Source organism: Magallana gigas, chromosome 6, assembly GCF_963853765.1.
Source record: "Magallana gigas chromosome 6, xbMagGiga1.1, whole genome shotgun sequence".
NCBI lineage: Eukaryota > Metazoa > Mollusca > Bivalvia > Ostreida > Ostreidae > Magallana > Magallana gigas.
Genome location: NC_088858.1, coordinates 1,902,728 through 1,923,365, shown reverse-complemented (window position 1 = coordinate 1,923,365; position 20,638 = coordinate 1,902,728). Strand labels below are relative to the sequence as shown.

Below are 20,638 nucleotides of genomic sequence, written 5' to 3'. Positions count from 1 at the left end.
AGTTTGTTCATAATCATAATCCCCGTGGTAGGGTGGGACCATAGTTGGGGTATGAATTTTTACATAGGAACAAATAGATAAAATGAGTTGTGGCACAGGAAAGCAATATGTTCCCCGAGGCCTTTAAAATGTTGGTATTATTTGTCAATTTGAAATAGACTTTTGCAGCAGATTTCCATAGAATCCCTCAGAGAGTACCTTTGATTTCGACAGAAATGTTCCCCAATTGTTATTTTCAGATTGATCTCTTTTTATCTGTAGACATTTAGCTGATTAATGTCTGATAATGAAGACTCAACAATCACCAATGAGTCATGTCATGTTTAGGGTATACAATGCACCCTATCTCTGTTGACTTGTAGCCTACAGTATGAGGTCTCAGTGATGTTTGTTTTGTGGTGTGTAGGGTATACAATGCACCCTATCTCTGTGGACTGGTAGCCTACAGTATGAGGTCTCAGTGATGTTTGTTTTGTGGTGTGTAGGGTATACAATGCACCCTATCTCTGTGGACTGGTAGCCTACAGTATGAGGTCTCAGTGATGTTTGTTTTGTGGTGTGTAGGGTATACAATGCACCCTATCTCTGTTGACTGGTAGCTTACAGTATGAGCTCTAGGTGATGTTTGTTTTGTGGTGTATAGGGTACAGGCACGTAGCATCAGGGGAGGCCTGCCCCCCCCCCCCCTACTTTTTCTCGCAGCAACTAATTTTTAAAAATTTACATATAAAAAAGTGAATTATCATGGCGATGGCCCCCCACTATTTTGGGAGGATGTAAAAAATTAATATGAAATAAGGAAATTAGGTTTAAAATTGAAGTAATATACTACGCCAATAGTACAATTTGCCCTATCTCTGTTGACTGGTGGCCTACAGGATGAGCTCTTAGTGATGTTTGTTTTGTGGTGTTTCAGAACCGTGCCAGTGATCCGCCAAAGTATAAACAGGACAAGCAGCGACAGCCGGCCTCCAAACGTGTACAGGAAGCCGCGGAAGGACTCCTCACCTGTATCATACAGCACGTGGTAATCATTATTTTTGTGTGTCATTGTCTTGCATCATACAACTCATGGTAAATACCTGTATCACACCTTTATCATTATAAAGTGTGTGATACCTGTGTCATTGCCCTGTATCATACAACACATAGTAAATACCTGTATCATAGAGATATCTCACCTGTATTGTACAGCATGTAATAAACACCTGTATCAAGCATATATCTCACCTTTATCATACAGCACGTAGTAAATACCTGTATCATGCATGTGTCTCACCTGTATCATACAGCACGTAGTAAATACCTGTATCATGCATGTGTCTCACCTGTATCATACAGCACGTAGTAAATACCTGTATCATGTATATGTCTCACCTGTATCATACAGCACGTAGTAAATACCTGTATCATGCAGCACGTAGTAAATACCTGTATCATGTATGTGTCATTGCCCTGTATCATACAGCTTGTGGTAGATACATGTATCATGCATGTGTCTCACCTGTATCATACAGCACGTAGTAAATACCTGTATCATGTATGTGTCATTGCCCTGTATCATACAGCTTGTGGTAGATACATGTATCATGCATGTGTCTCACCTGTATCATACAGCACGTAGTAAATACCTGTATCATGCATGTGTCTCACCTGTATCATACAGTATGTGTAAATACATGTATAATGCATGTATCTCACCTGTATTATACAGCACGTAGTAAATACCTGTATCATGCATGTATCACACCTGTATCATACAGCACGTAGTAAATACCTATATCATGCATGTGTCTCACCAGATCATACAGTATGTGTAAATACATGTATAATGCATGTATCTCACCTGTATTATACAGCACGTAGTAAATTCCTGTATCATGCATGTATCTCACCTGTATCATACAGCACATAGTAAATACCTGTATCATGCATGTGTCTCACCTGTATCATACAGCACGTAGTAAATACCTGTATCATGCATGTGTCTCACCTGTATCATACAGCAGGTGGTAAATACATGTACCTGTAATATTGTTTTATATCGCCTTGTATCATATATTTGTACAACTGGCATGAATTAATCCTTAGTCAGTCCAAGAATATCTAGTGATTTTGTTGCCCTGGATCACTTGATTTCATTTCTCTGTATCAGACTGCATCATCTTGTTAAAAAAAATTTAAAGTTAGTGAATCCCACTACATACCTTCACTGAAATTATTTATAACAAACAATAATATACTCATGAGGATAAAACAACCCACATCTTACTGTTGTACATGTAATATCATTTCATTATACAATATTTTGTGGCTATTGTCTAATATTTTAAGATACAAGCATTAATGGCTTACCTGTAATTTGACTTAGGGTGCTTTCCCCCCGCCCTGTGGCCCCGAGTCCCTGTTTTCTCTGCTGGACGAAAAATCCCTGTTGAAGTACACCAAGGGGAACAGCTGTTTGCCGGAACATGGCTCCCCCTTCAGATACTATGTCCTGGAAAACGCCATCGTCGTGGGATTGTTGGAACAGCCTCTTGGAAATATTGAAGGTATATATGCTGGAACAGCCTCTGGGAAATATAGAAGGTACATGAAACTATGTTGGAACAGCCTCTGGGAAATATTGAAGGTATATATTTTGGAACAGCCTCTGGGAAATATAGAAGGTAAATATGTTGGAACAGCCTCAGGGAAATATAGAAGGTAAATATTTCTGTCAATGTAAGATGGTGTCATGTGAATAGGTAGAACAAGCTATGAGTATGCATGTAAATGTGAAGGTAAGGAACAGAATGTGCTATAAACAGAGAAGGTGGTTCCCCTAAGAGGATCATTCAGACACACAGCTGTATCCTGATGGTGTCGGTTTGGTACGTCCCCTGTCTCTGGTGGTTTGTCTTGTATATAAAAGTAAATCTACATGTCTACATGTAGCAGATATTTGAAGCTTGTGTATTTCAGGGATGATGGAACCTCATGATCAATTGACTTTTGTTGTAGACCTGTTGCCCACGGTGACGGCTCTGATTAGGGGACCGTTTGGTCGACATGCTTGGGTGATGCAGCTCAGACACTCCCCACGGATCAAACGGGCGAGTTCTTCCAAATTCTGTTGTCATAGATTTCTTATAAAGTACTGGGATGACTTAGGTAATTATAACACATGTAATTGTGGCTAGTATTTAATTTATGATTGCTTATTTTCAAGGGTTCGTCCAAATCCCACCTAAGTGATCCTGACCGACCTATGCCGGTGGAGAACGTGGGAACTCATCACAGCGTCAAGCCCAGAAACTTCCCTGAGTCTGTGGATAAAGTGACCGCCACCAAGGCGTAAATATATACAGACAACATAATGCGATTGATCACCTACCAGTTATTTGCACTGAAGCTAATTCTAAGGGTGTTGTAATACTAAGGATGTTGTACAATTAACTACCTAATTCAAGTCATTTCCTGTTTTAGGGAGAAAAGTATTCCGACTCTGGAATCGTTGGTAACGGATGAGAAGTGCCCAGAGCTGAACAAACTCAAGTCTTTCATTGAGAAGCAAGATCAATTTGAATCTCAGATTGGTCAGAAAAAGCAGCAGGAGGTGAAGAGTATGCCCTTCCCCAACCAAGACACTGAGTGTAAACCTCCAAAGTAAGTAGCATAAAGTAAACCTCCAAAGTAGGTAGAATAAAGTAAACCTCCAAAGTAATTAGCATAAAGTAAACCTCCAAAGTAAGTAGCATAAAGTAAACCTCCAAAGTAAGTAGAATAAAGTGAACCTCCAATGTAAGTAGCATAAAGTAAACCTCCAAAGTAGGTAGAATAAAGTAAACCTCCAAAGTAAGTAGAATAAAGTAAACCTCCAAAGTAAGTAGCATAAAGCAAACCTCCAAAGTTAGTAGAATAAAGTGAACCTCCAAAGTAAGTAGCATAAAGTAAACCTTCAAAGTAGGTAGAATAAAGTAAACCTCCAAAGTAAGTAGAATAAAGTAAACCTCAAAAGTAATTAGCATAAAGTAAACCTTCAAAGTAGGTAGAATAAAGTGAACCTCCAAAGTAAGTAGCATAAAGCAAACCTTCAAAGTAAGTAGCATAAAGTAAACCTTCAAAGTAAGTAGAATAAAGTAAACCTCCAAAGTAAGTAGCATAAAGCAAACCTCCAAAGTAAGTAGAATGAAGTGAACCTCCAATGTAAGTAGCATAAAGTAAACCTCCAAAGTAAGTAGAATAAAGTAAACCTCCAAAGTAAGTAGCATAAAGTAAACCTCCAAAGTAAGTAGAATAAAGTAAACCTCCAAAGTAAGTAGAATAAAGTAAACCTCCAATGTAAGTAGCATAAAGAAAACCTCCAAAGTAAGTAGCATAAAGTAAACCTCGAAAGTAGTTAGCATAAAGTAAACCTCCAAAGTAGTTAGCATAAAGTAAACCTCCAAAGTTAGTAGAATAAAGTAAACCTCCAAAGTAAGTAGAATAAAGTAAACCTCCAAAGTAGTGAGCATAAAGTAAACCTCCAAAGTAAGTAGAATAAAGTAAACCTCCAAAGTAAGTAGCATAAAGCAAACCTCCAAAGTAAGTAGAATAAAGTGAACCTCTAATGTAAGTAGCATAAAGTAAACCTCCAAAGTAGGTAGAATAAAGTAAACCTCCAATGTAAGTAGCATAAAGTAAACCTCTAAAGTAAGTAGAATAAAGTAAACCTCCAAAGTAGGTAGAATAAAGTAAACCTCCAAAGTTAGTAGAATAAAGTAAACCTCCAAAGTAAGTAAAAAAAAGTAAACCTCCAAAGTAAGTAGCATAAAGTAAACCTCCAAAGTAAGTAGAATAAAGAAAACCTCCAAAGTAGGTTGCATAAAGTAAACCTCCAAAGTAAGTAGAGTAAAGTAAACCTCCAAAGTAAGTAGCATAAAGCAAACCTCCAAAGTAAGTAGAATAAAGTGAACCTCCAATGTAAGTAGCATAAAGTAAACCTCCAAAGTAGGTAGAATAAAGTAAACCTCCAAAGTAAGTAGCATAAAGTAAACCTCCAAAGTAAGTAGAATAAAGTAAACCTCCAAAGTAGGTAGAATAAAGTAAACCTCCAAAGTAATTAGCATAAAGTAAACCTCCAAAGTTAGTAGAATAAAGTAAACCTCCAAAGTAAGTAGAATAAAGTAAACCTCCAATGTAAGTAGCATAAAGAAAACCTCCAAAGTAAGTAGCATAAAGTAAACCTCGAAAGTAGTTAGCATAAAGTAAACCTCCAAAGTAGTTAGCATAAAGTAAACCTCCAAAGTTAGTAGAATAAAGTAAACCTCCAAAGTAAGTAGAATAAAGTAAACCTCCAAAGTAGTGAGCATAAAGTAAACCTCCAAAGTAAGTAGAATAAAGTAAACCTCCAAAGTAAGTAGCATAAAGCAAACCTCCAAAGTAAGTAGAATAAAGTGAACCTCTAATGTAAGTAGCATAAAGTAAACCTCCAAAGTAGGTAGAATAAAGTAAACCTCCAATGTAAGTAGCATAAAGTAAACCTCTAAAGTAAGTAGAATAAAGTAAACCTCCAAAGTAGGTAGAATAAAGTAAACCTCCAAAGTTAGTAGAATAAAGTAAACCTCCAAAGTAAGTAAAAAAAAGTAAACCTCCAAAGTAAGTAGCATAAAGTAAACCTCCAAAGTAAGTAGAATAAAGAAAACCTCCAAAGTAGGTTGCATAAAGTAAACCTCCAAAGTAAGTAGAGTAAAGTAAACCTCCAAAGTAAGTAGCATAAAGCAAACCTCCAAAGTAAGTAGAATAAAGTGAACCTCCAATGTAAGTAGCATAAAGTAAACCTCCAAAGTAGGTAGAATAAAGTAAACATCCAAAGTAAGTAGCATAAAGTAAACCTCCAAAGTAAGTAGAATAAAGTAAACCTCCAAAGTAGGTAGAATAAAGTAAACCTCCAAAGTTAGTAGAATAAAGTAAACCTCCAAAGTAAGTAGAATAAAGTAAACCTCCAAAGTAAGTAGCATAAAGTAAACCTCCAAAGTAAGTAGAATAAAGCAAACCTCCAAAGTAAGTAGAATAAAGTGAACCTCCAATGTAAGTAGCATAAAGTAAACCTCCAAAGTAGGTAGAATAAAGTAAACCTCCAAAGTAAGTAGCATAAAGTAAACCTCCAAAGTAAGTAGAATAAAGTAAACCTCCAAAGTAGGTAGAATAAAGTAAACCTCCAAAGTTAGTAGAATAAAGTAAACCTCCAAAGTAAGTATAATAAAGTAAACCTCCAAAGTAAGTAGCATAAAGTAAACCTCCAAAGTAAGTAGAATAAAGAAAACCTCCAAAGTAGGTTGCATAAAGTAAAACTCCAAAGTAGTTAGCATAAAGTAAACCTCCAAAGTAAGTAATATAAAGCAATCCTCCAAAGTAAGTGGTTCAATGAAAACTTCCAAAGTAAGTCCGAAAGTGTAAACCTCCAAAGTAAGGAGTAAAGTGTAAACCCACAATGTAAGTTCACATAGTAAAGTGTAAACCCTTTAAAAATAAGTACAGGTGAATCTCGATAACTTGAACTTCAGGGGACCATGATTAAACTTCGAGAGATCAAGAGTTCGAGAGATCGAAATTTTTAAAAAATCCTTAAATATTTGTTCCGGTCATTTTGGTTCTAAAATTATAGTAGCTTAAAGTTTATATTTATAACATGGAAGGATAGAGTAACATAATTTCATTTGTATTTCATGCTACATTCATTTAAACAATACAGAACTTTGTTGTGCGGTTATTAGGGGTTTTTTCACATTAAAAAACTTTTAAGAATGTTATGTTAAGTAAAGAGTGGTTTAAAAACCGTAATTTTCGCAAGTTGTGGAAACTATTAGATCAGTTTCAAATTACCTATCTACCATTTGAAGGAAGCAAGGGGTAGTGTCACTTATGTAATCAACTAATTATCACTACCATGGTAGCCCTCAGGCATTCACTAGACCGTTTAGGTAAGGTCCACGCAGAGCTATAATTATATGCTTGATCGGTCGCACGTGCACACATCAACAACTTCGAGTTTCAAGAGTGAAAAACAATGAAATATATATAACGGGATCCAGGTTTTACTTTGAGAGATCAAGAACTTCAAGAGATCGGAGTTCGAGAGATCAAGAGTTAATTTGCTTAGTAATATAGAAAAAAAAAACGAGACCGTGATTTCACTTCGAACGATCAAGAGCTTCGAGAGATCGAAGTTCAAGCCATCGAGTGCCAACTGTAATGAGGTATAAACTGCTAAAGCTAGTGGTTAAGTGTAAATACCTAAGTTAATACTGAGTGTAAATCTTCAATAAAAGTGATTAGCAGTATTAAAGTTAACTGAATGTAAACATCAAATGCAATTTATTTTTTTGTATGCCAAACAAAAAACATAAAGAAGGTTTATAAATATCAATTCAATTTGAGAGTTAAATAATATTTACTTTATGTTAGTTTTTAAGCATAAACACCCTTTGTAAGTATTTAACAGTACATTTACAGTATGTCAATGACAAAATATCTATTGATTATATATATTGATTAATTACAGAATAACAGAGGAATTTCAGGCTGCCCGTCTGTTCCTGTCTCATTATGGGTTTCTGTCACTAGAGGCTCTCAAGGTAAGTTCACAGGTCATCACCACAGCAACAGATCTATATATTGAGCAGTTATATCAAATTTTGAAAGAGTTACAATTTTATAGGATTTTTTCAATTTTGTTTTACAAAGGAGCAGAGCAACACCAGTCTTCCACCCTCCCTGGTTACCTTAGATACCACTAATCCAGGTCTGACCAATGACCTGGAGATGCTGGATACAATTACAGCCCGTGACAACGACACAGTTCATGTGTTCTATGTCAAGTCTGGCCAGCGATTGGCTCAGGACATTCTACGCAATGTGGTAAGCTGTTAACTGTGTAAACATTCACATAGGAAGTAGATACTACACCAAGGGGCTACAGACCAAAGAATCAATAGTTCATTGGTTGTTGTTTATTTCCTATACAAGTAAAGGGTATCAAGAATAAATCAGAAAGTAGAAAAATTGAACAGTACTATTGCTACAGCTTTGATGTTCTGTTTAGTATGTAATGTGTTTGTGTGAATGTGAAACTTAATTTAAAACTTCTTGTCAGCCCAGCCTTTCTGTAAATTTGACCCTAAAAAGGGGTATTTAGCTAAGTTTATGTGTGGTTATTTAAAACACTGTGTATCACATGAAGCCTGTATTCTTTCTTGGTAATTTGTTGACAGGGGTCTCAGCGTGGCATACAGGGCCAGTTCCTGGAGTTCCTCCACTCCCTGGGCTGGCCGGTGGACGTACAGAAACATGCCGGCTGGACCGGTCACATCAGCACCAGCTGGAAAATCTCACAGCCTGAGGATATCCAAGGTACTGATCAGGATTACAATGTACAGAAGAGAGGTTAATAAACTGACTCAAGAGAGGGGTCAATAAAAGGACTCAATAAACCAACTCAAGAGAGGGGTCAATAAACCTACTCAAGAGAGGGGTCAATAAACTGACTCAAGAGAGGGGTCAATAAACAGACTCAAGAGAAGGGTCAATAAACAGACTCAAGAGAAGGGCCAATAAACTGGCTCAATAAACCGACTCAAGAGAAGGGTCAACATAACAGTCACTGCAAAATTTATCACTGTATTGTAACATAAGATATATTGTGTGCCAAGTGATGTTCAGATAATTTGATTTTGGTCAGAGTTACACCCCTTTGTAAGAAAGTTAAGGCTTTTCTTATAAATTTAAACATAAGGAATATCTTAGACAAAAATTGTTCACAGTAAAATGATGAATAATAAAGAGGCTCAAACAAAAGTATATTCAATAGAAGAGCAATATTCAGTGACTGGTATGAGGTGTTTAGAAATTTATGCATAGTGTGTTCTAAAATTTGCAAATAAAGGGGAAAAACTCGGCTAGATTTATTGAAACCAATTTCTGACCTTTTAGTGCATACAAGTAAAGAAAAAATTCAAAATTGAAAGAAGCATAAAACTGAAAGGTAAAAACAATGATGCATTTTATAGCTAGTGTAGATTATATATAATCTCTGACTTTTTATTTATGTAGAGAACGCCCCGCGTGTGGGGACGGGAGGCAGTATCTATGACGGTCAGCAACAGGTGCTGTACTGGGCGGACGTGTCCTCAGAGGTCGCCTTTATTGTCCCCTCCCTGGACAACTTCCACAGGCTGCAGAACGACGGGGGTACGCCTCTCTACTGACTCAAATTCAAACCCACAAGTGATGCAATGGGTGCTATCACGGTGCTCTAACATCACTTTGTCCACAGTGAAAGAATTTGCAATAAGATTTTTAAACAATAGTGAAGATTTTTTATAACTTATGGTTAAAGACTCATAAATTTATGAATAAGGAATACAGTGAAGCATTATAATATGCATAAACTTACAAAGATGTTAAGTCTTGTGCAAATAGAGTCTGTAGACACTTTTTCCAGTTGCAGCATATTTCTGTAGACAAGAAATACAATAAGTGTTGATTTGTTCCAGACAAGTCTCCACAACTCTCTGTCAGCACCCCCAGTGAGGGACCAGGGGGGACCAAGCCTACCACGCTCTCCCTGGAGAGACCCCTCACTGAGCCTCGCAATAAAACCATGGAGAGTCCGAGTTCTCCCCACGACGCCCCCGCCTTCCGTACTCGACGATTCGGTCGACCGTCCGCTGTGACCATTGGACCAGACACAAAAATTTTTGTTGTGTGGCTGGAAAACTTTGAGGACCATGAAAATTTTCCCACAGGTATTTCTTTACATAAGTCAACAAAGACTTTGTTACTAGTAACATTATCAAAGAGAATGTTGATGTTACCAATGACAGCAACTCAAGATATATATCTGTTGCACTGATTCATGTGTTATTGGGTATTTATATTACTTAAATATTTATATTAATTTGGTTATTTACTGTTTTACAGGTGACCTACTTCCGATGACCAGCACGGGTCTGGAGCAGTACACTGCGACCAGCAGCTCGTCCATGAGACAAGACAAGGACATCTTCCTGATCTACATCCACGCCCTACAAAACGGACTGTTCCGGATCCACATGGAGGGAAACACTGGGAAGTAAGTCAAACTCTCAGTGACAGCTCAGAACTCATCACTCGTAGAAATCGTAGAATTAATGTATAGCATGGAGAGTCGCTAATTGAATAATTTTACAATCATTCCACAAGTTATTGCAGGATTTGCAAAAGACTACAATATGATAATGGAGACAAAAGAAGTGGAAGATATTTCGTAGAAATAATGCTTTTTGTTTAATTCAATTTTTTGTTGTTGCTAATACAGGATCTCCATGGCGATTCCTCTTGTTGATGGAATGGTGGTCAGCAGACGTACGCTAGGCTCCATGGTCCGGCAGACAGCGATAAATATCGGACGTCGGAAAAGACTAGAGAGCGACTCGTAAGTACTGATCAAGATGATGTATTACAATACAATGGATTCAAACAAAAGTTTTAACTACATACAAGGTTCACACCTAAGTTTTAAGATGTCTTAAGGGCGGAAACAGAAAAATCAAGAATTGACCTATTTCTGCATCAATTCATTGTCAAGAAATGTTTCCTAATATTAGGGATTGTTATTCTCTTTGTAAGGTATCAACCTCCTCATGTTAGGAGAAAAATAAAAATTCAGGAAATTGTGGACAAGTATCATCTGAAGATGACGGAATCCGAGTTCTACACAGCTTTATTCCAAGATGTTCACAAGTGATTGCTCCTAGGAACAAATCGTGCGCTGAGGCCAAGGAAGAGTCAAATCTGATGATATGGTTTTCTAACTGATATAGAGCGAAGTTTCATGTTTATTCTCTCTGAAGAGTTATAAACACCATCAGATAGGAACTTGGACAAGATAATCATGAAATGAATATTTTAAGAAAATTTGATGTCTTCAAGACGTACTATAGATTCGGAAATAAACACGAGGAGTTAATATTTAGGTAAAATTGTGAGAGGCACATCAAGACTTACCTGAAAGGGTTAATAAACAGCTGTTTTACACTCCACTTATGCCTTGTAACAATGAGAGCTGTATTCTAAGAAAACACTGATTTTGGCCAATTGCAACATTTCTCTGTTAGTTGCCAGCTTCTGTTTAGAGGTGCTAATGTTGATGAATGTGATATTATGTGAACAAACGTTATTGCATGATATATTTGGAGTATATGAAGTTGGATCATATTTTGTTTATTTTTATACAGCTAGGGTTTCTCCCCTTTGTTGATTTGAACTTCTATTGTGCTGTTAACCAAGTAAGCCAGACTTTTAAGCAACAGCTGCTGATAGGTTTTATTGTTTCAGACCTGTGTTGGTTTCTGAATAAAATGAATGAAAGCACTACTTGCTAGCGGACATTTATTCATTTCATAACCGCCCATTAACGGATAAGATATTTAATGCAAGTATAATACATGGTTAACAGTACCCAGTTTGGTTTCAATGACTATATGAACTTAGTTATACAATCAGTGATGTACACATACTTCATATAGTAAATGCTAATCATTTTTCTTGTGCGTCATTTTAATCATTTAACCACATGGTTGCTAACATAGAGTTTGTTAGATATTTGAATAAGTGACGTATGGTGAGATCCGTCAAGATTCTTTATAGGACGCTGTATATGACAAGATCCTACAGGCTTTTTCATTGGACGCTGTATATGACAAGATCCTACAGGCTTTTTCATTGGACGCTGTATATGACAAGATCCTACAGGCTTTTTCATTGGACGCTGTATATGACAAGATCCTACAGGCTTTTTCATTGGACGCTGTATTGTACTGGAATTCTAGTCACCCACACTGAAGAGAAGAAACAATCTGTGATTCTTAAAAGATCATCCTCTATGGTGGAAATAAAAAGCACTGCAGGTCTGATCAAAGTAAAAAAAAAAGATCCTGTGTAGTAGGACCAGATATCAGGATATCATGTGTAATAGGACCAGATATCAGGATATCATGTGTAGTAGGATCAGATATTATGTGTTTAGGGTTAGATATCAGGATTTGACCTCTCATTTGTGTGCAATATTATTTATCTTTGTTTTGTGTTGTTAAATAAATGCTATTAATTATATATACTTTACACATTGTCATCATTTGTTGACGGTAAAAGTTCAATAGAGAATCTTAAAATAGAGGCAGAACTCAATACAGTGAATGAGGAAAATGAATTATTGGTATCAATATTTGTGGTAATTTTGAAGAATCAAAAAATATATATTATTAAAGAGTTCTGTTTTAACAGTTATTTTACCCTATACTGTTGATGGTTTACTGAAACAGTAAACAGAAAACAGACGGTTGCAGTAAAGATAATGCGGATAATTTGAGTTCACTCTTTTGACAGTAGTCATGTTAACCATTCTTTGATCAAGGCGTAACTTGGTTGTACATGTGTATCTATTCTTTATATATAATAATTTATAAGAAAACAAATGCAAGTAAATTGTATCCAGCAAATTTGGTGTACCTCGCACCATCTGGATAGGTCCAAGTAGCACTCCACGGTACATGTGTTTTATTTACCAAAGTTCAAAGTAAATGGTTCTAGTGAAATAAAATACCATCAACTAGATTGGTACAATTAGCATCAACTTTTTTTTAAAATTCATCCTGAATCTTCATGACCCTTGATTAATGAACAACAAAGTTTAAGCTCTTACATTTATAATTACATGTATAACCAAAATTAATAATTATTCCAGTTCTCCAAAAAAAAAAACAAGTGGCCAAGTGGCCAATTGGCCTTAACGGTCCCCTGAGTAGCATATAACCCATACACAAATTTTTCAAGGAGTCTCGTATATGCTACGTCAGTAGCTAGTCAGTCGGGCCACTCTAGTATGTCCGATTCTAGGCAACAGCACGTCAGTAGCTAGTCTGTCGGGCCACTCTAGTCTAGTGTACAGCACGCCAGTAGCTAGTCAGTCGGGCCACTCTATTCTAGTGTACAGCATGCCAGTAGCCAGTTAGTCGGGCCACTCTAGTCTGTCAGATTCTAGGCTACAGCACATCAGTAGCTGGTCAGTGAGTCCACTCTAATCTGTCAGATTCTAGTGTACAGCATTCCAGTAGCTAGTCAGTCGGGCCACTCTAATCTGTCAGATTCTAGGGTACAGCACGCCAGTAGCTAATCTGTCGGGCCACTCTAGTCTAGTGTACAGCATGCCAGTAGCTAGTCAGTCGGGCCACTCTAGTCTGTCAGAGTCTGGGGTACAGCACACCAGTAGCTAGTCAGTCGGGCCACTCTAATCTGTCAGATTCTAGGGTACAGCACGCCAGTAGCTAGTGTGTCGGGCTACTCTAGTCTAGTGTACAGCACGCCAGTAGCTAGTCAGTCGGGCCACTCTAGTCTAGTGTACAGCATGCCAGTAGCTAGTCAGTGAATACATTCTAATCTGTCAGATTCTAGTATACAGCACGCCAGTAGCTAGTCAGTCGGGCCACTCTAGTCTGTCAGATTCTTGTGTACAGCACGCCAGTAGCTAGTCAGTCGGGCCACTCTAGTCTGTCAGATTCTAGTGTACAGCACGCCAGTAGCTAGTCAGTCGGGCCACTCTAGTATGTCAGATTCTTGTGTACAGCACGCCAGTAGCTAGTCAGTCGGGCCACTCTAGTCTGTCAGATTCTTGTGTACAGCACGCCAGTAGCTAGTCAGTCGGGCCACTCTAGTATGTCAGATTCTAGTGTACAGCACACCAGTAGCTAGTTAGTCGGGCCACTCTAATCTGTCAGATTCTAGGGTACAGCACACCAGTAGCTAGTCAGTTGGACCACTCTAGTCTAGGCTACAGCACGCCAATAGCTAGTCAGTTGGGTCACTCTAGTCTAGGGTACAGCATGTAATGACCGTTAGTCCCTCATTCCTAGTCTCTTCTTCTTTTGCCCCATGTCACTCTCATGGCAACTCTTTCTACATATACATCAGATATATTTGATGCCTTATATTGTTACAATATTATTAATGTGAAACTTATTAATGTGCATTTTGAATGTTACTCAGGTTGCAGATTTTATATGTATACATTGCATATTCTCTCAATTTAATTGGTACTGTTTATCTACTATCTATCTTAGATTCATGAACTTCAGCTATTATATTTATGATTTTAATGAAGTGGGTCTTTTCATTAGCAAAATACTAATCATATGCCATTAAAATGCCTCCTGCAGTAATAATGGCCCCTGAGGAACTAAAAGGTTTATGTTTCAAGTACTGTGGAATCATCTTTGTTCATGGGGGACCAATGTTCGTGGCTTTCATGGGTAACCCTTGCCCATGAATGTACATCCCCAGGAACGTATACTGGTATACGCACGCATATAATATTTATTTACAAAATAGAACCTCCTACCAACGAAATTATGTCCCCACGAACCAGGAAAATTTTTGCTTTCCACGAAATTTGACCTCCACGAATAAAAATGATCTCACAGTATATGTTCCTCTTTTTATAGCAGTGAAGAACTTTGTGAACATTATCTGCAGATCTGTAGCTCTGTGGGTAGAATTTGTCATATCTCCCACCCAAGTTTTCCTGTAGAGCTAAGATCTGTTGCTCCCCAAGCATGTGCATGTCAGTGCTGTATTATACAATCTGTAGAACCTGCACATGTATCTCATCAATACAAGTAACAGAGGATCTCACTTGCATGTTTTCATCCCCAAAACTGCAGAATCTTCACAGATTACAACACCATTGAAAACACATCACCAAAATCTGCTGAATTTTCACAAATACCTATTGAAAATATTATATGGCACTTGGGTTTACAGTATTATGCAAATACTGAAATGCAAAAAACAATTTTATTAATGAAGTACTTCAAATCCAACTTTTACAAATTCATAATGTTTTCTTTCTTCGCCGCCTCTGATAGTCTTCTCTAAAAAGGCAGTTGGGGTTAGTGCTCAATTTACTCATTTTGAATCTTTACATTAATTACTGTCACTGTTTACAAGTACATTCAATTCTATTATGCCTCCTGTCAGTTTGTCAATATATATTTAATACTCAACTATTTTCATATGGTAATCAAAGGATTTATATAGCATAGATGTACTACGCTGAAAAAGTGCAGTGCATTCTGGGTTTTTTTAAAGAAAATCTAACAAAGCAGATTACCAATAAATAAATAGTGCCTGTTTGGGAGGGTAACTGTTGAAATTGACACCCCTCGAAAACCATTGTCAACCGACGCAATGCAAAGCGTCGGTTGACAATGGTTTTCGAGGGGTGTCGATTTCAACAGTTACCCTCCCAAACAGGCATTATTTATTTTATTATACTAAATGTCTTATTTTTAAAGAAAATTATACTGCTTTTAATTAGAAATGCATTGAATTTTTACGATGAACCGTACGCGCATAATTTAGGCGCATGTAACAATTCGTTTTGTTATACTTTCATGTTAAATACTGAAATCTGATTGGTTAAGACGCAGTTCATAATCCTTTCTATTACCCTCAGCGTTAGCAACGCTTTTAGCAACGGGTAACATTAAAAAATGTTACATGCGCGAAAAATATGTGCGTACGGTTCGCTGTAGAATTCACGTTATTCCTATATAAAAGCGGTAAAATTTTCTTAAAAATTAAGACATTCAGTATAACAAAATAAATAGTGCCTGTTTGGGAGGGTAACAGTTGAAATTGACACCCCTCGAAAACCATTGTCAACCTCCGCTTCGCGTCGGTTGACAATGGTTTTCTCGGGGTGTCAATTTTAACTGTTACCCTCCCAAATAGGCACTATTTATATAGTGTTACTCTTTGCCAAGTGTGTTGCTAACACTGAGGGTAATAGAACGGATTACCAACTCCGTCTAAACCAATCAGATTTCAGTATTTAACATGAAAGTATAATAACATGGGATATCAAACTCTTGACTCTCACGTTGGTACTAACTACACTAAAGCAGCCTTTTCGTAACATAATTATTTTTATGTTATGCATTGAATCCCTTCTGAGGCCCCATACTTGTCTTGGATTGGGGATGCTGAGTTCACACAATAAAAAAATTGACACTTTATCACAATTTTTGCATAGTTATACAAAAAGATAACTACTAGGAAGTTTTCGAGATGAAAATTTTTACTACAGGTGTGTAAACACTTTTATGTCCTTTTTAAAGAGTGCATGATATTTATATTTTCCATGCATACAATTTCATTATCAGTGATAAAAGGAAATACATCAGATTTGTGATACCTAACAAATTCAACAATTGAAAATTGGTTCATCAAAATGGATTATCGAAACAAAACCCATCAGATTTGTGATAAAGCAATGCACTAGCTGTGATACATAACAAATTTAACTATTCAAAACTGGTTCATCAAAATAGAACATCAAAACATAGCCCATTCCCTCTCTGTTATCAAATATTGGTCACTCGAGAATATCGTTACAGCATTAAATTGAACTAAACTTATCAGAGTATACCTGCTCCCTTGAGTTAGTCTAACTTTATGATAACAAATAACTCAAATAAAACAACTCCAGAAAGTACAATACACTGCTTTTATTCCAAATATTACAAATAAAGAAAGAAAGTCCTAAATAAGGGGCTACACATAAACCATGCATAAACCAGGAAGTTTTCGAGATGAATATTTTTCCTACTAGTGTATATATACTCCTATGTTCTTTTTAAAGAGTTCATGATATTTTTATTTTTCATGCATACAATTTCATTATCAGTTATAAAAGGAAATATATCAGATTTGTGATAAAGCAATGCACTAGCTGTGATACCTAACAAATTCAACTATTTAAAACTGGTTCATCAAAATTGAACATCAAAACATAGCTCATTCCCTCTCTGTTATCAAATATTAGTCCCTCGAGAATATTGTTACAGCATTAAATTGAACTAAACTTATCAGAGTATACCTGCTCCCTTGAGTTAGTCTAACTTAATGATAACAAATAACCCAAATAAAACAACTCCAGAAAGTACAATACACTGCTTTTATTCAAAATATTACAAATAAAGAAAGAAAGTCCTGAATAAAAGGCTACACATAAACCATGCATAAACCACATTTGATGTACTGTCCTCCAACACACATGTAGGTATACGGTATATAGTTGTGATTTAGGGATGGATGGGGTATGTTACTTTGTACATGTTTTTTTAACTGGCGTGTAGAAATCTGTACATAGATCTGTACATGTTGGTTTTGTTGATGGATATTACAAATTACTGATTTATTTACTGGTGTTGTGTTGACAGAACTATGTCCTGTATTCTCCTCTGTGTGGCAGTTTGTATTTGTTGTAATGGATACTGTGTGATCAGTGACTGTTGGTATGAGTATAGAGCAGCCTGGAGGTTCCCTGTGATCTGTTGACAGATCCCCAGGATCTCCCAGGAGATGTCTCTGTCTATATAAAGTATATACTGTCCCTGATCATGGTGGACTAGGACCTGTAGCTCATCTAGAGCTGCTTGTGATAATGTTGTATCAATTTGTCTGTAACACAAGAACTCTAGGAAGTGTAACATTACAAACACTGGGATATTTAATGTAGGCCGTCTGTTCTGTAGAGCAGACTGTTGTTCTGGAATTAGTTCACTGATATAACAGATTGTGGTGTCAAGTATGATATCCCCTGCTACAGCCTGTCTCATCTTTGTAGACCAGGACTGTCCCCCTACAGCCTCAGTATACCTCTCTCTGTCTACACGTTCATTATACATCAGATATGGCTGTGCTAACTTGACCTTTGTCATCTCTATAACAGATAAAGCTTCCCTGTATCTGAGTGTCTTGTAATAATACATGGCAATGTACAACATGTCAGATACACACCCAAACTTGGCTGCTAATTTGAGCATGTGACAGGACAGTTTGTCTGCAATATACATCTGTTTGTCGACACCTGTATTAGTGTGTATGTTCTGTATTAATAGAAAAGAAGTGCTCTGAAGGATGAAGGCTGTAATTCTCTGTATTATTACCACTTGATGATGTGTCATTGGTGACTCCACAAACTGTTCTATCACGTGTATGGCTTTGGTTGTTTGATACAGAGACCTAGCTGAAATTCGAACAGCTGAGAATGTCGCAAAAATTAGCATATCAAAATCAACTTCAGACCTAATCATACTCTCATCTGTACAAATAGAAAGTCTAGGATTGTACAAGACATGAATGATGTAGGACCTGATAGAGGAACTCTGTAACAGACAGGCCAGACCTTTCTTGTACAATTCATGTAACTGTAGGAACAATCTGTTTTGTGCTGAGCCATAGACCTTGGTCAGAAACATGTTGTTTTGTGGGATGAAAAAGTTTGGGCAGATCCCTTTATACACCCATTTAAGGAGAAGTTTAAAGCAGACCCAGAAACCGGCCAGGAGATTTTGTGGACACCAGTGAGGTAGTGTGTTTTGTTGAATCGCCCAGAAAACTGTTGTCTTCATGTGATAGGAACACAACAGTTTATTGGTTTCTTCTGATTGTTGATTTAAAACTTCTTTTAAGAAAAGTTTTAACAAACCATATGTCAAAAACTGACAGTGGCTCATTGAATAAACTAGTTTATATTCTGCCCGTGAAAAAGAAATTCTCCATTCTTCATTTTCATGGGGTCCTAATGGGTGTCCTATTGCTACAAGGTGACATCCGTTTCTGACAATGTCATCAACAACTTCAGGATCAGGCCATGAGTGACATCTGTCTATCCATGAGGAGGCAGATTGAGGCCAAAAGTCACAAACAAAACAGACGGCAGTGTCATATTCTACTCCTGCTATATCACCACTACCACACGGCCCATGTACAGTAGAATTAGAAAATACTGCTGAACAAGTTACCTGTCTGAATGTAGAACTAGATATATAGACTCTGGCATTCATTCTGACACATGCTGATTGGACTTCTCTGTATCTTGATGGTGTCAGTAACTGGAGTAAAGTGAATCCTGGTGGACTTTCAGAACTGTCAGAGAGAATCAAGACTGTATTGGCTGTGTTGTAATACTCAGACTGAGACATGTCCATGATCACTCGGTGGTCATTGAACCAGTACATTAAGTCAATATCTGATCCCTTCAGTCTGAACCCTTCTTTATGACTTCCACTCATCATCGTTATGATCCCATCATAAGGTGTCACTCGTCTCTCCACCATATATCTGATGTCCTCTGTCGCCCTCATGATGGCTACCTCTTGTGAGGTCCCCACTTTCTTACACAGTCCCACAAACATGGACGCCGAAATGTTCTGCAGTCCCTTATATCTGTTGTTATTTGAAAGAATATATTGGAAACATATTTCTGTTTCTCATTTTAACTTTTCACAATATTATTATAATACTAACAAATCAAATTCATCGGATAGAAAAGGTAGTCTTATTGCATACATTAAAGAAACAACTAGGATACCAATTAATGCACTTACATTTGTTGGGGGAAAGACTCCATGTTGAATGAATTCAGATATCTATTGAGGAGAAAGTTTATGTTGCTATTATATTTTATGTGCTGCTATTTTCTTGTACAACTCTGTATTGAAAACGGAAGGATATCATTTAAGGAAATGAAAAATGTTTGGATTATAAAGGATTAATTTTATTTGTAATCGTATGAAAAAAAACATGTTCCGGTATATAGAAATACAAAAATTCCATAAACTAAATTAGAAATTATTTGCTGTCAGAGGAAGAGGGGATTATAGGATTCATGGTCCTACAATTTTGTCCGTCCTGCTTTGGTTAAAAATTTACAGTAAGGTGAAATGAATTAACTTCAATACTTGTTCAGACTCGACTGTGAATTTATTTGGACTGGATTGTGAAACTATTTCAAATTAAGATATGCCAATTATATTTTTGAAGAAACAAAAGTGATATAATTCGGGGTTTTTTTGTATTAATTTTCAAAATAAAGCAGTTTGTTTGTTGATATCTTTCAATTATCATTTTACAGTAAATTAGTACATGTACAAAAACACAGTTTGTGCCTTTGATTACAAATGGCATGAAAATATCCAATCCTAAGACAAGTTGTTTTTGTACTTACCGTACATGTATGTAACAGAAAAGACAAACCGCTAACACTGGAAAAAGAGTACTGTATTTTACAACAGAAATCTCTCTTCGTTGCAGATTTAAAGATTATTGGAAAATATAACATGCATCAATTTAACAGTTATTGAGTTTGATGTATGAAATTCATTGAAAACTAACAGACTAATATATAAAATGCATCAATTTAACAGTTATTGAGTTTGATGTATGAAATTCATTGAAAACTAACAGACTAATTGTTTGAAAACAATAAAACTTATTGTTTGAAAACCATTACAATATTAATATGTATGTTAATGTAAAGGCCTATGGTTAACTTCCTCTTCAGAACCACAGCGTCAATTTCATTTACCAATTTTGGTACATTTTGTTAAAATGATGGGTCATATCATCTTTTATGGAGAATAATTTGGAATTTTTGCAAACTTTGCATTTTTGAAAAGTTTTCTAAAAAATTATTTCCCCAGAAATGCTTAAACTTGAAGTATCCTCAGGTAGAGTAGATTCAAGTTTGTTCATAATCATAATCCCCGTGGTAGGGTGGGACCATAGTTGGGGT

The 20,638-nt window shown here is 36.6% G+C and overlaps 2 protein-coding genes across 2 annotated transcripts; one reads left to right on the top strand and one right to left on the bottom strand.

The window, feature by feature from the left end:
* Positions 1–784: 784 nt before the first annotated feature.
* Positions 785–12,114, top strand: LOC105334078 (ral GTPase-activating protein subunit beta). The gene is made up of 13 exons (XM_066089186.1): positions 785–1,027; positions 2,372–2,552; positions 3,004–3,095; positions 3,212–3,336; positions 3,469–3,648; positions 7,526–7,598; positions 7,708–7,881; positions 8,235–8,373; positions 9,073–9,210; positions 9,516–9,767; positions 9,943–10,093; positions 10,319–10,435; positions 10,630–12,114. The coding sequence occupies exons 3-13, from the start codon at positions 3,063–3,065 to the stop codon at positions 10,745–10,747; spliced, it is 1,500 nt and encodes a 499-aa protein (XP_065945258.1). The 5' UTR covers positions 785–1,027; positions 2,372–2,552; positions 3,004–3,062; the 3' UTR covers positions 10,748–12,114.
* Positions 12,115–17,016: 4,902 nt separating this feature from the next.
* Positions 17,017–19,548, bottom strand: LOC136276657 (uncharacterized). Its single transcript, XM_066089258.1, has 2 exons — positions 19,452–19,548; positions 17,017–19,290 (listed from the first exon to the last, which is right to left on the bottom strand). Exons 1-2 carry the CDS (start codon positions 19,472–19,474, stop codon positions 17,259–17,261), a joined length of 2,055 nt encoding a protein of 684 aa, XP_065945330.1. The 5' UTR covers positions 19,475–19,548; the 3' UTR covers positions 17,017–17,258.
* Between the last annotated feature and the right edge of the window lie 1,090 nt (positions 19,549–20,638).

Excerpts from the sequence above, each read along its gene's own strand:
- LOC105334078 (XM_066089186.1), top strand. The coding sequence starts at position 3,063 with ATGCAGCTCAGACACTCCCCACGGATCAAACGG. Across the intron at positions 7,882-8,234 it reads AGGACATTCTACGCAATGTG|GGGTCTCAGCGTGGCATACA; the intron begins GTAAGCTGTTAA and ends ATTTGTTGACAG. Across the intron at positions 9,211-9,515 it reads CAGGCTGCAGAACGACGGGG|ACAAGTCTCCACAACTCTCT; the intron begins GTACGCCTCTCT and ends GATTTGTTCCAG.
- LOC136276657 (XM_066089258.1), bottom strand. The coding sequence starts at position 19,474 with ATGGAGTCTTTCCCCCAACAAAT. Across the intron at positions 19,291-19,451 it reads GAGTCTTTCCCCCAACAAAT|ATATAAGGGACTGCAGAACA; the intron begins GTAAGTGCATTA and ends AAATAACAACAG.